The 14,775-nt window shown below is 36.4% G+C and overlaps 1 protein-coding gene across 13 annotated transcripts in view; it reads right to left on the bottom strand.

Annotated features, from left to right (window-relative positions):
- The window catches only part of TANC2 (tetratricopeptide repeat, ankyrin repeat and coiled-coil containing 2), a 686,196-nt gene that overhangs the window by 537,164 nt on the left and 134,257 nt on the right, over window positions 1-14,775 (bottom strand). The window contains exon 2 of one of the 13 annotated variants that reach the window (XM_007482546.3): window positions 14,008-14,138. The exons of the other annotated variants lie outside the window; for them this stretch is intronic. Coding sequence (XP_007482608.1) covers window positions 14,008-14,017 — 10 coding nt within the window. The 5' untranslated portion in view covers window positions 14,018-14,138. The remainder of the gene's footprint in view (window positions 1-14,007; window positions 14,139-14,775) is intronic. 13 annotated transcript variants of the gene reach the window in all.

The raw sequence follows: 14,775 nt of genomic DNA, 5'->3' as shown, positions 1-14,775 counted from the left end.
AATTCTGAAGGACTTATGAGAAAAAACACTATCCACATTCAAAAGAAGATCTGTGAGAGTAGAAACACAGAAGAAAAACAACTGCTTGATCACATGGGTCAATGGGGATATGACTGGGGTTATAAATCCTAAATGATTACCCTAGTGGAAATATCAATAATATGGAAATAGGTGACCAATGACACATGTAAAACCCAGTGGAATTGTGTGTCAGCTATGGGAGGGGCTTAGGGGGAAGGGAGTGAAAGAACATGATTTTTGTAATCCTGAAAAAATACTCTAAATTAATCAATTAAATAAAATAAATAAATTCAAAGTGCAGGATGATTTCTCTCCAAGGATAACTCTAGAAGTTATTAAAAATAATGATAAATTTCTTTAAAAATAAAGAAGTGCTTTATTACAAAAGAAAAAAACAAAAAAAAAGGATCTAAAGAGGAAAAGGAAGGTCTGATCTATTTCAGGAAGTCTAAAATATTACCTCAAGAAAAAGGAAAGGACTACAGAACAATGAAAACTAAGAAACAAATATAAATATTTTCCTAAAGAGAAAATTGGATGAAGTCACTGTTTCTTACTTTCATGAAGTTACAAAGTTATAAAAAATGTCATTAAATGAAAGTTCATCCAGTAATGGTCAGAAGAGAGGAGCTTCAAATTCCCTATCAAGGTGTACAATAACAAATACTTATTTACATGATAAAAAGAAATGCACATTGTCTTCCTGGGAGACTGATGAAAGTATACCTATGAAGTGACAGATAATCTCCGAACGCTTGCTAAAATAAATGAATATGGCTTACTTCTACTATTGCACACAGCCTAGGCATGAATTAGGATGCCTAAAGGTACCTTATCTGCATTTCTAATGATTAAGAAGGCTTGAGTATGACCAAATGTGGTACTTTCATTATTGTTTCTAATTAAAAATCAAGAGATTCCAAAGAGGAGGAGAAATGAGCATATTGGTTAAGAAGATGGTATCTAAAAACAGATTTGAATTTCAGGACTGTGAACTGTGCTGAGAATAGCTTAAATCTCAGTCCTCATACAAGTTAAGCTAGTTTTTCTTTAATAGATATGAGATTTAATTGGCTCCACAGTCTAAAGCCTCTCAAGCCGCTGTTCTCACTTCCTTGGTGCCTGAATACAAAGGAATATTCTCCAACTTCACTCTGAGGGTTAGCAGGCAGAACACAGGGAACAAACTCAAAGGCAAGGGAGAATTTCCTCCATGTCCCCCTCAATTTGAATATCATTTTCCTATTATAGCTTTTAAAAAAAAAAAGCAAAAACCTCTTGTAACTATTAAATGGCTCACAGTTGTCTCTTTCCTGTGTAGAATCTACGCTACTAAAGAAATGGCCTGAGTCAAACCTAGCCAGAATGGGGAAGAGGGTTTAAAATATAGGCCCGGCAGGCTTCTGATCAGGGATAGAACTAACCTAACAGGGTCTGATAAGAAAGTATTTGACTTGAGACTTACAAATTTAATCAAAAGATTTTAAGCTGACTAGACACACACACACACACACACACACACACACACACACACACACACACACACACACACACCATTAAGCTAGATACTTTAGAAAGACAAAAAAAATTATAAAATGAAGATCAGCAATAAACAAATTCAGAAGTTTGTAAGAAACAAAATCCAAGAAAGGAGCCAGTAAAAGACATACAAAGTGTGACTAAAAACCAAAATGAACTTAAAAGATGGATAAAGCACTATGAAATCAGGTAGATTTGGGTTTAAATCCCACTTCAGATATTTAGTAGCTGTATTATCCTGGTCAAGTCATTTAGACTCTTTGAGAAGGAGCAGAGCCAAGATGGCAGCTTAGGATAACCTAAAGTCAAAAACTCTCCAACAATCCTTCCAAACCAATATTTATTTCATGCTTCAAAGAAAAAAGAAATCCAAATCCAATAAGAAGAAGTAGTCACGAGACTCTCCTACAGAAAACAACTTGAAAGGTAGGCATAGTTTATCTATTTTCATGGGGAAAGAGAGAGGCACCCTCCCTACACGCAGTGCACTGAGGCCTTTGATAAGACTGGGCTGAGTATGTGAGCCCCACACAAAGATGGAGGCCTCGAGGGTTCACCTCTGACCCACCACACAGTGAGACCCAGAGCTCTAAAAATGGCTGGCAAATAGGAACATCAGGCAGGAAACACTCCCCCACCCACTCTGCCCAAGACCTGCGAAAAGACCAGGCTATCTGTGTGAGACCTGGGCAGAAACAATACCCATGAGGGTTCGTCTCTGACTCACCACATGTGGTTCAGAGCTATAGCAAGGACTGACAGGAAGGGACAGGGAGGAGCCACCTGGCTGGACACCTTCAGTCTGCTGGTTTCAGTGAAAAATTTGCCCCAAGGTAGGTCAGTTTAGCAGGTTAGCTCAAGCAGCTGAAGGCAGTATACCAGGAAAGGATTGAAATTCTGCCTCAGGGTAAAACAGCTTGCTCTGGTCCATAGGGCAGAAGAAAAAAAAGGAAATAAAATGAGTAAACAAGAGAGAGTAAAACCCCTCAACTATAATTGAAAGCTTCTATGGGGGAAGGACCAAAGAACAGAACCAATGAATGAGAACAAGATCCAAGAAACATCAAGCAAAACCTCAAAAAAAAAAAAAAACCCAGGAAATTGGATGCAGGCTATAGAAGAACTCAAAAAGGAATTTAAAAATCAAACAAGACAGGTGGAAGAAAAATGGCAAAAGGAAAACAGTAGTCTAAACTCTTTGGGCCACATGATTAAAATAGAGACTAGACATTTTCTCTGATCCTCCCAACCTCTCAAAAACAGATATCACTATCCAGATAGAGTAAAGGAATCAAGAATACAGAATGTGATAAAAATTTTTTTGGATGTGGTCAATATGAAAAAGTACTGGTTTGACACTACAAGTTTGTAAGAGAGTCTGTTTTTCTTTACTTCTCAAGTGTAAGATTAAAATTAATATCCAATGACTCCAAGTATTACATTTTATAAGATTTATTAATAATCATTTGAAGAAAATAAAAAGAAAAAAAGTAAAAACCTGAATAAAGAAAAGTTTCCCAGCTGTGTCCACAGGAAAAGACGAGTGGGTCACACGCAAATTTTATCTCCAAAACATGAGGACATAATGTGAGAAAGAACATGGGAAGCTGAGATTTTGAGTCCTGGGGAGGAGATTCTAATTACACAAGTTAGGAGGTAGGGTAAGAATGCAAAAAGGGAGATAAAAAAAAAAACAAATTTTTAAAAGAAATGTAGGTTAGGTTTTGGCAGGGAAGGAAGAAGGAATGAAGGTTAAACTTACATTTGGTTTTAGGTATCAAATGAAGAAAACTAATTTTTTAAATTCCTGAATTTCAGCTAACCAAAAATTACTAAATAAGTGATGACATTTATCAATCTTTTTTCTAAAATCTTATAGAACAGTAATGGTGAATCTATGGCACATGTGCCAAAAATCATACACACACACACACACACACACACACACACACACACACACACACACACACAGAGCCCTCTTTGTGGGTACCAGGTTGTCCTCCCCCCACCCTCCAGAGTTTGTTACTAGAAAGGTAGAGGGACTTGAGGGGAGCTGCTCCCTTCCCCCTCTCCAGTGCACCTGACATTTCTTCACATCCCCTGCCCTTTTGCCCAACAGTCCAATGGGAGTGCACAGAAGGTAAGGTGGGCAGCTCAACAGACAGCAGAGCTGGAGGGGAGTCGAGTATTCGGTCTATTTCCCTCCCCCTCTCTACACTTGCTGAGGACATTCATTACTTCAACCACCCTTCTGTCCAGAGCAGCCCAATGAGAGTACTTCCTCTCTCCCTTGTATGGGTTGGGATGGAGGGGCAGGACATATCTGGCACTCAGTTGGGGGGGCAGGTATGGCGCTTGGCTTGGGGGTGGGACCCAGCACCATCTCTAAAAGTTTCACCATCACTGTTATAGAACATGCCATGAAAAACAATTTCTTAGCAATTCAAGCTTTTCAAAATTCAATTTCTAGCTCAAACTTGAAATTTTATCATCAAAGTTCAAAATTAGATTTAGCATACTATCTGCTTTTCTCTGACCAGTCTATTATAACATAATACTATAGAGAACAGATCCTTTTTATGTGCTCATTGAAAACTTGGGTAAAACCTGAGCAGAAAGTTTTTATTTTATTTAAATGAAAAAAAAATAGTTGAGCACTGAGTTAATTCTCAGTCCTATTATTCTCAGTGCCATCCTACTTATGACATTTGAAGAAAGAGAAAATTGATGGAAAGAAGATGAAAATGTAACATGGAAATGTAGAGGCACTGATATACAACATCCTTATTCCTTTCAAAGTAGAAAGACTTCAGTAAAAATTACAAGTCATTCATTATAAAAACCATATTCTCAAGGAACACTGACATACATAAAACCCAGAATAAGTCAGAAGCAAAAATAAAAAAGTAAGTTCTATGTGGCAATACTTATTTGCTGAATTTTTATATAACACTGTCATCTTTACATTAAATCATTTTTTTCCATCTCAAACACATTACTTGGTATTCCTATTCTGATCCCCTTTTCAAGCAAAATAATTTTGCTAAAGCTGAAGTATGATATGTAAAATTTAAACGTTCCCCCAAATTAATTTTTTTAAAACTTTATTAACAGACTAACCACAGGAATGCAAATGATAAAGTATGCAATCCATAAAGAAAAATAGGTTTATTATGAGAGGGCCAAGTCCCACAATAAATCTGGACTCCAGGTCAAGACCAAGAAAGCCCCCATTCTGTGAGAGACCTTCCTATATACCCCAAAGAATATCACAACTTACATACCAAGTTAAAAATACCATGTTAAAAACAGATCAGGATGTACTTCTCATTGGTAGAATCACTAAGATGACTTAGAAGTCACTTGATGTATTTATAGATGAGTTCTTTGTGGTGGCAAAAAACTGGAAAATGAGGGGATGCCCTTAGATTGAGGAAAGGCTGAACAAATTGTGTAATATTTGGTGATGGAATACTCTTGTGCTCAAAGGAATAATGAACGGGAGGAATTCCATGTGAACTGGAACAACCTCCAGGTATGGATGCAAAGTAAAAGGAGTAGAACCAGGAGAACATTATACACAGAGATGGATACACTGAGGCACAATCGAATATAATAGACTTCTCTACTAGCAGCAATGCAATGATCCAGGACAATTCTGAGGGACTTATGAGAAAGAATGTTATCCAGAGAAAGAACTGTGGGAGTAGAAACACAGAAGAAAAACAACTGCTTGATCACATGGCTCGATGGGAACATGATTGGGGATATAGACTCTAAATGATCACCCTAGCGCATATGTTAATAATTTGGAAATACGTCTTGATCAATGACACATGTAAAACCCTGTGGAATTACTCTTGGCTATGGGAGGGGGTGGGAGGAAGGGAGGGGAAGAACAGGATTCATGTAACTAAGGAAAATATTCTGAATTAAATAAACAAACAAACAAACAAACAAACAAACAAACAAACAAACAAATAAATAAATAAATAAATAAATAAATAAATAAATAAATAAATAAATAAATAAATAAATAAATAAGTGAACTTAAAAAAAAAGTCAGTTGATGGAAAAAGGGAGTGGTGGAGCCTGGACTAGATGCAAAGGAAAGGAGTGGGTGGTTTTGGGTTACCACCCAGCTTCAGATTTCAAACACAGGGTCAGATCTATTTCAAGACCATGATTATTGCTGGGGGTGCATGATATAGGAACCATGAAGGGTGGGGCTAACACCAATGCTATGCAAGAGAAGTTATTTACTTAATTCAAAACCTTAATACTTATATTAGAATAATCACAAAAAGTCAACTAGAATCATGTCTTATGCTATCTTAGAATTACAATTATGTTTTTCTCAAGACTACTGCTAACATTAAAATCTAATCCTCAAATAAAGGGATTTTTCTCTCACAAGATTAATGCAATTGCTGCTTCTATCATTAATGTGCTACTAATATTATTTTTGTCATTAATTTCTATGTTTAATCAAAGCATTTATTGAAAGGTTTATATTTTAGGAAAAAGCCAGTGCCACCTAATGATTCATGATTAAGATACAATTAAAAACTTATGGAACATAAAAACTGCAATTAAAATCATGTACTCTAATTTCATAAAGATGCTTCAAAGTAAAACCCATCCACAATTATCAAGTCAGGAACTTGGGAAAATGACCTACACACATAACCTCTAGCAAATCCATATGCTATAGGTATTAAATCTCAAGAAATGTCGCACTCAAAAACATGTGTACACAACCTAGTATACATGCAACTACTTGGAGAATAAAGCACTGTGGATAGACCCTTAAGGAGAAAAGGAAAGACATAGGGATGAAAGGGAAAGAAAGGAGAGGCTTTCCAGCTACTGTTTAGGAAAGATGCATAATTAACTCTATCTTAAATGAGCAGCTTGATTGTTCCTCCAAAGCAACAAACTTCCAATTGCCACAAAACAAGATAAAGCTACTACCAAATTCTGCACCTTAATGTCAAGGTTCAAAAACATTGCACCCCTAAGACAATCTTAAAAGAATCTTAGCAATTAGAGGAAAAGCTTAATACAAATAATACAAATGCATAAAACAATTGTGAACAAACTTTATTTCATTTTATATCTTTTCTTTTACCATTCCTCCCATCTGGCTCTCACTAGGACCTGGCTCTCTCTTGATGACACAGCTTCTCTGTTGTCCCCACCCCCCACCCCCCTCTAGTACTGGCGGCACTTTCACTCATTCCTCCCAAATCACTGATCAAGTTGGCATAATCCTTGCTCCTCTCTAATATTTCCAGATTCTCGTACAATCATGACTTAGTAACTTTTCTCCTTTGAGTTTTTTTCATATCTACCATCCAAGGAAAATTCTGATAGCTGTTGTATACTAACCTCAACACTTCCTTTCTTTCCTCAGTGAGATCATTGCCTGGCTCCCAGTATTTCTCTCCTATTCAACTCCCACTCTAATACTAAGACTTCAACATACATATTGATATGTTTTCATATATTCTAATCTAACAGTTACTCAACTTATTAATTTTACATGACCTATTCATCTCCTCGACTTCATTTACACAAAGATGAAAATATACTTAATCTTGTCATCACCCACAAATGCACCAGTTCCATGTTCACAAACTCTGAAATTCTTATATCTGATCAAAATTTATTGTCATTCCACCTCTTCCTCTATCTCCCAACTCTAAATCTACAATTTCTCCATCCCTCAGTTCGTTCTCATACCATCCATCCTCACTGCACTGGCTGTACTCTCTTCCTTTGACCATTTCAACCCCTCCCTGATGAATCAGTTTAACTCTACATGCCTGCAGAATTATCTCTAATCTCTATACTTACAGATGTAGGGTTAGAATATAGAGACACAGGATTATATAGTATATGCACAGTATATAGAGACACATAAGTATAGAGACAACTATATAGGTGTCTATAGAGACTGTAAGTCTATGCTTACTCTTTTGAGTCCCTTATCTCTTTATCTTATAGAAGATCTTGTCTTGCAAAACTCCTGCCCTGGCACAGCCCCATTGTGAACAAAGTAGGAAAAAAATTACAAAACTGTACTGTTCACTACAAATTTATTTTACATGATCTCAACGGGGTCCTCACTGCTACAAGGAAATCTTTTTATAGAGAATTAACTAGCTTAACCCAGAGATCTATAAAATCTTTTCATCTTTGCCTCCTTCTACCCTCTGAGCTAGGAATCTTGCCTCGTATTTTACTGAAAAATTGAAGCCGCTTGCCAAAAGCTCTCTTCTTCTCTCCACCTCATTTGACAAGATTCAGATACTTCCTGCCACTATCTCTTTTTCCTATCACCCCTACCTCACACAATGAGACAATCATTTTATTTATCAAGGTAAACCCCTCTACATGCACAAATAATTCTATTCTATCCTAACTTTAGTAGAAAAGTCCCCTCTATCTTCCTTTCTCTCACTAACCTTCAATCTCTTTCTACCCTTACTGCCTACAAATATACCCGTATCTTCCCTACCCTCAAAAAGTTATTACTTTATTCATTCATCTCCACTAGCTATCATTTCATCTTTCTCTACCCATTTAAGATTAAATTGCTTGAAAAAGTCTATAAAAGTGCCTCTACTTCCTTTCCTCCTTTCCTTCCTTCTCTTTCTAGAGTTTAGCTTATTACCTTATCATTCAACCAAAACTGCTCTCTCTAAAAAGTTACTAATGATTTCTTAAATGCCAAATATTATATAACTAGACCTTTGGGTCTTTAGACAAGGCCCTGTCAAGTCTTCTAACTAACTCAAGCTGTAAGCTGCATATCTGGCATGTGACAGAGCCATGAGGGATGGAAGAGATAATTTTTTAATTTGTATTTATTATTGTGTGATAGTTAGGTTGCCTGAGTGGTTGGGGACTATGTAGGCTCTATACTTTTGGGTCAGAATCAATGTAAAAATTTTGTTTCATCTCCCCTCATACAATTGTTTGTGGGGCATGTACCCTCCGCTAAACTGACTGACCAAGTTACTATTCTTACAGAAACAAGAGAAACTGATGTTATGGTCTATTATCACTCTGGAAATGGGGGGGGGGGGGCAATGATACAATGGGTGATGCTTGTGATCTTCTTACACATGGACAATATAGTTACTTCTCATGTCTTTGTGGTGATTTTTGTTCAGTTTCACTTGTGTGACCCTATTTTGAGGATGTTTTGCTTTGTGTTGTTTTGTTTTGCAAAGGTACTGGAATAATACGTACCAAACAACATTACTGCAGAGGTAGATCCTCATAAGCAGTCACATTGTGCTAATAAAGGAGGCAAAAAGGGATGAGACTTGAGATCTTAGCATCTGGTAACTTCCTAACCTGTTCATGAAGAGTACTAATGCATAAGAGGTCTAAATAAAAACTATCTTGGATGTACTATTTTGATTTAATAATTCTGTTCCCCAAAATTCTTATATCATGAAATTCATACTGGGCAACCCTTAAGACCCTACATCAGGGTTCGAATCAAGGACACATGTAATACCCAGTGGAATCGCACGTTGGCTATGGGAGAGGTGGGGGTGGGAGGGAAGGAAAAGAAAATGATCTTTGTTTCCAATGAATAATGTTTGAAAATGTCCAAATAAAATAATGTCCAAAAAAAAAAAGACCCTGCATCATCCATTCAGTAGCCCATTCAATAGTCACCCCTTTGGTTCCTCCATTCAGCCTACATATTAAGAAAAATGAACTCTTAAGAATAGAGGTGACACAAGATCATAAGAATCAAGAAGTGAGATAAATGCTCAATCGATGGTTTTAGATCCCGTCAAGGCCTAGTCTATTCTACTCTCTGCCTGATAGAGGCAGACTTGAAAATAACTCAAGAAATAAGAGTCCGCAAAATATGCAGGTAAACGATACAAGTTCTCTAAAACCCGAAGAATCTTCTGCACTTCTTTTTTATTCTGTAGGGGAATAAGTGGTAATAGTTTATTATAACCTGCATACAAAATTAAATAGGTTTCCCTACCTAGTTAGTATATTCCTAAAAACTTAAGTAAGCAGATTGGAATTGAATTTTCTTAAGACTGACCTCCCACCCCCTTTCTCTCATTTGAGGCACTACCTGATCTATGGCTTCTGCCATTTTATTCAGCCTCAGGCAACAATAGATCATAAATGTAATAAGGGTGGAAATCAATGTGTGGGGATGTGTGGTTTGCACCTTTAGTCAAATTCGACTAGTGATTTGAGCTCAGAGAATTAAAATACATATTCATATTTATGAGACATAAAAATTACAATTAACTAATTTACTAATTGAAAATTAAAAGAATACACTTCAGAGTTAAAAGGCTACAAAAAATATTATGTCCCTGAAGTTATCAGCAGCCAAAAGGATACCCCCACCCCCATTCAGACCATAGCATGCTATTTCAGCTATCCAGAGTGATTTATAAAGTACTGGGAGGGACTCCAAGAAAAAAGGCGAGAGAAGCCTGAAGACAAAGAATGGAAGAGAATGATATAGCCTGGTAGGAGAGTTTTTTAAAATCCTATTCTCAATAATTAATCTTTATAAAGTTTTATACATTCAGGATAATGTCTTTTACACCATATCTAGAGACAAGTTTCATCAGAGAACAACCTACAAAATAGGAATAATGATAATATACATATACACAAAGCACTGTGAAGAGTTTTCTACAAAATCATACTCCAGATGTAGTTTAGAAAGCAACTATGGGTTCTCTAATGTAACAATGGAGATTTTGAACTCCAGACTTCAATCCCCAGAAGTCCTTGGTGCTTCCCAGAATTCCCTATAATCTCACCTGAGTCCCCAGGTTGGCGAGATCACAATTGGTATTTAACTGGCAGTAACACCTCCTTCTCTCTCTTCCATTCCATTGCAATGATGTAGTAAGTAAGCTAAGCATGGGGATTCTGAATTGGCTAATCAGCCACGGACACGTGGTTATTATTGTGTATTTTCTTTATTCCTTGATTTTTAATAATCCTTAATAAACCTCATAAAAATATATTATTTTTATTATTAGAGGCATAATTTAACTTTTACACTATGTCATAAGATCTAGAAGCTTAGAAAAAGTTTTGTTTCTCTCTGTTGTCTGTGTACTTAGCTAGCTAAAAATGGAGAGTTTCATAGTGAATCTTGTTAAACTTTTTTTAAATTAAGAATAACCTAAAGTCCTATCAGGCTCCCTTTTGCATGCTTGTTGACAGTGATTCAGTGTGGGAAACTGGGTCAGAAAGTACTACAAATAATAAAGTTCTTTGACTAGTTATCCAAAAAGTACAAGTTATAGTTATGTTTGCTAATTACAAAAAAGTTTATGACCTGGGAAAACAAAATACAAAGTTTCTCCTCTAAGGAATCACTTAATATATGTTGAAATTATATAAGATTCCTTGACAAATACAATCCCACATGCATTTTTTTATTTAAAAAATTTAAAAATAAAAACTAATATACGGAGGTAATTCTTTAATGATTCTGATATGAATATATGTACCTACACACACACAAATATACATACATACGTATTCAACAAAGTTAGCTACCACTGTCACAAAGGGAGTTCTTTCAAAAATGTAACTAGAAGATGAATTTTCCATAGATGGTGAGGGCAACTTTCAGATGCTTCTGCTTATGGGTGAGAAATTATGCTTAATGAATCAAGGCCAAGAACATCACACCAACAATTATTCAAAGAAATTAATCTAACCATCCATAAGGGAAAAACTTTGGGGTTAAAAATGTTTATTTCCTATACAGTAACAAGAATTTGGTTGGCTAGCTAACACAGGATGGGCAATACCCTGGTCTCAAAATTCACCTATAAGAAGAAAGTAGACTACTGAATTCTATTTAGAAAACTGCATAGTGCTTCTAAACAAATACCAAATTGCTCCCTGATGACCAATCTCATCTTTTCAATATCAACATTCTCAAAGATGCTATATCATCATAAGACTTAGAAGACAACAATTTCTAAAGAATTTAAATTGTGAGTAACCCAAAAGTTGATGAAAGTGCACATGGTAGGCTTAATCAGGTTGCAGCATATTTCCAATGATAACCTACACAAAATAATTAGAATAAAGAATAAAATCCTTTAAATATATTGTGGAAAGGAAACAAGAACAAGTTCTGGACTTTCTGCCACTGTGTTGGAATAAGCAACAGTGGGAAAATCCATAAAGAGGAAATTGTCAAGACTGACAGTTGGTGGGGGAAGGGGCAACTGGGAGTGGCAGTGGGTCATGTGAGGAGCACTTCCTTGGGAGGAGGGATAAGTGGGAGGAGTTATTCTTCTGAGTCTCTGATTGGAGGTGCCTCTACGTTCCTCAGTCTGACATACAGGCCCAACTATCTTTGAAGGTCAGACTGTTCTTGTTGCTTGCTGTCTACTGCTAATATTCTGAAATTGACAAAACTAGCACAGATATAGCGTAGACAGGGGAGAAATCCTCCACCAGCCTGTGAGGCCTGGCCTCAGCTCCGTAGCTGAGAAAGACTCCAACTTTATTTAGGGACCTCCCTCTTCCCTTTTCCCTTTTCCCTGAAACCTCTCCAATCCGAACTGGTTATTAAAATTTATCTTATTTTGAATATCGCAATCAGATAAATGGACTATCTTTTCTGGGGCATACAGGGAGCTGAAACTCAGTTCAGTCATCCAATTACAAACATTCCTTATTGGACCCCTGCTGGGTGACCAAATTCTGGGGAAAGGCTTGTCCCTCAGGAGGGTCCATGTTTAGCCTGCTCTAGGGCAACTTCAGCAGCAATCCAATGAGAAGACATCACCACAGGCTATCATAAGTGGCTCAGTTCTCGGACACCCCATTTTGGTCAAAACATCTTCTCAGCAGGGGACATTTCTCTCCTTTTCCTCACTGGCAGCCATATTCCCTCTCTCCCTTCAACTCCTCCATACCTGCTACAAACCTTCCACATCCCCTGTTTTTTCAATCCCCCCATTCTTTCCCAATAAATATTACAATATGAATGGAAAAAGAGATGACTAGTCACATAATGAACACAAGGGATAACAGACACACATCCTAAATGTCTTGGTATACCCACAAGTAAAAATATCTAAAGAAAGGCCACCAAAATATTAGGCAGATTCTCTATGAAGATGCTAGAAGAGAATATAGACATGTCATAAGATATGAATGAATTTTATAATCTGTACTGGCCAAAAACTACTGTCAGGTTCATTCATAGTAAGCATTTAATAAATGCATACTGACTGACAATTGAATAATAAATTCAATGAACTGTCATCTAATTAATAGAAGGAGATATTTACTCATCAAAGCACTTTAGTTTCTACCTGTATTAAGGTAGTATATTCTCTCATTCATCCATCCAATATACTTTAGACAAGTCACCATGCCAGGTGAGTGTGAAAGATATAAGGTTCACCCATAAACTTAAAATCTAATTGGGGAAATAAAATATCTATGCAAATAACTATAGAAAAAGGAGATTATCAAATACCATGTTAAAGAAAACAATGTCTACAACTATTTGAATTCAGTGAACAATATAAATACATGGCAGTATTGGCTGAAGAGGTGATTATTATATTGCTATTATGGTATATGGGCAAAGGATAAGTTACAAATGTCTTATCATAATTTTAAGGTGAGCTAGAGATAAAATTACCAACCTAATTCAGAACCTCTTGGCAGAAGATGATAAACACAATGAAGGTAGAGACTCTATGTGTGTGTGTGTACACAAAAATTGCCTCATTCTAAGTCAAAAGTGTAGAAATATTCTGCACATATTAATTAATAAGAGTTACAGATGTGAAATAGATGTCTGAATGGCAAGAATGATCAGGAATGGTTAGGAGTTAAAATAAATAGATACTGAGGATCATGAGAAATCATACAGATAAAGTGTCATTGGGAGTTGGGTTGCTTGTGAAATAAAAATTATATGGGGCAAATGAATATCTGTAAATAAGGAAGATAATAACTACTTCAGGAGAAACACACAAAACTTACATTAAAGACATAGGGTAGCTACATAGAGTATGAGTGGGTAATGAAAATTCAGTGTGGGTTAATGTGCCACATGTGTAAATATACTCCAGCTTTTAAATATTTAAACTATTTCTGAATTAATGTCCATAAATATAGAAAAATTACCTGTAGTACTGTTGCCCACTATAACCATATAACCATCAGGATCTTGGTCCTGATTCCTCAAAGCAGTAGCTATAAAGACAAATTTGATAGTTTCATTAGTCAACTAAAATTTATAATATAATGGAGGTGAAAAGTATGTCCAACTCAATGCAATTCACCAAAATTTATTAAGGTCCTGTTATGTACAGAATACTATGTGATAGAAAGTTTGGCTAGCACACATACTATAATCATACACCAATCTCCTGTTTACTTTCCTACCTTTCTCCATGATTTCAGCTAATAAATCTTCCTAGAACACAATCTTCCTCTCCATCCCTTCTCTTGCCATCACTCTTGAAGACTTCAATATCCATGTTCCTGACACGTGCAACACCCTGTCCTCACAGTTCCTTGAATGAATGAATGAATGAGAAAGCATTTATTAAGGGCTTACTATATTGCCAAGCACTGTGCTAAGCACTGGGGATACAAATAAAATAATCAAGACAGTCCCTGCTATGAAGAAACTCATACTCCTTAACTGTTCCTAACTTCATATTCTCTCTTTTATCACTAAGACGATCATATATATTAGACTTCATAATCACACACACACACACACACACACACACACACACACACACAAATGCTCTTCTAAGATCCTAAACTCTAGATTTCCTTTCTCTGATTAGTTTCCTACTTCCTAATTTTTCCTATTTTCATTTCTCTTCTGATATTTACTCTTCCCCTTCAATGTGATCATCCATCCCTAAACTCCTATATATAATTCCACTTTATCCACTCTGTTCTGGCCTTCCTTCCCTCCCTTCTATGTCTTGATATTACAGTCAATCATTTATTTTCTTTAACCCTTACCTTGGCAAAAGAGTGGAAAGAGATAAGTAACTGGAGTTAAATGACCATTCCAGGGTCACACAGTTAGGAAGTATCTGCAGCCAGATATGAACTCAGGACCTCCTATTCCCAGGTCTGACTCTGTTTACTGAGCCACCTAAGCTATCCCCTCAACCATTTACATAAAACATT

This window comes from Monodelphis domestica, chromosome 2 (assembly GCF_027887165.1).
Source record: "Monodelphis domestica isolate mMonDom1 chromosome 2, mMonDom1.pri, whole genome shotgun sequence".
NCBI classification, from domain to species: domain Eukaryota; kingdom Metazoa; phylum Chordata; class Mammalia; order Didelphimorphia; family Didelphidae; genus Monodelphis; species Monodelphis domestica.
Note: the sequence above shows the minus strand (reverse complement) of the source record. Positions and strands in the feature narration are given on the sequence as shown.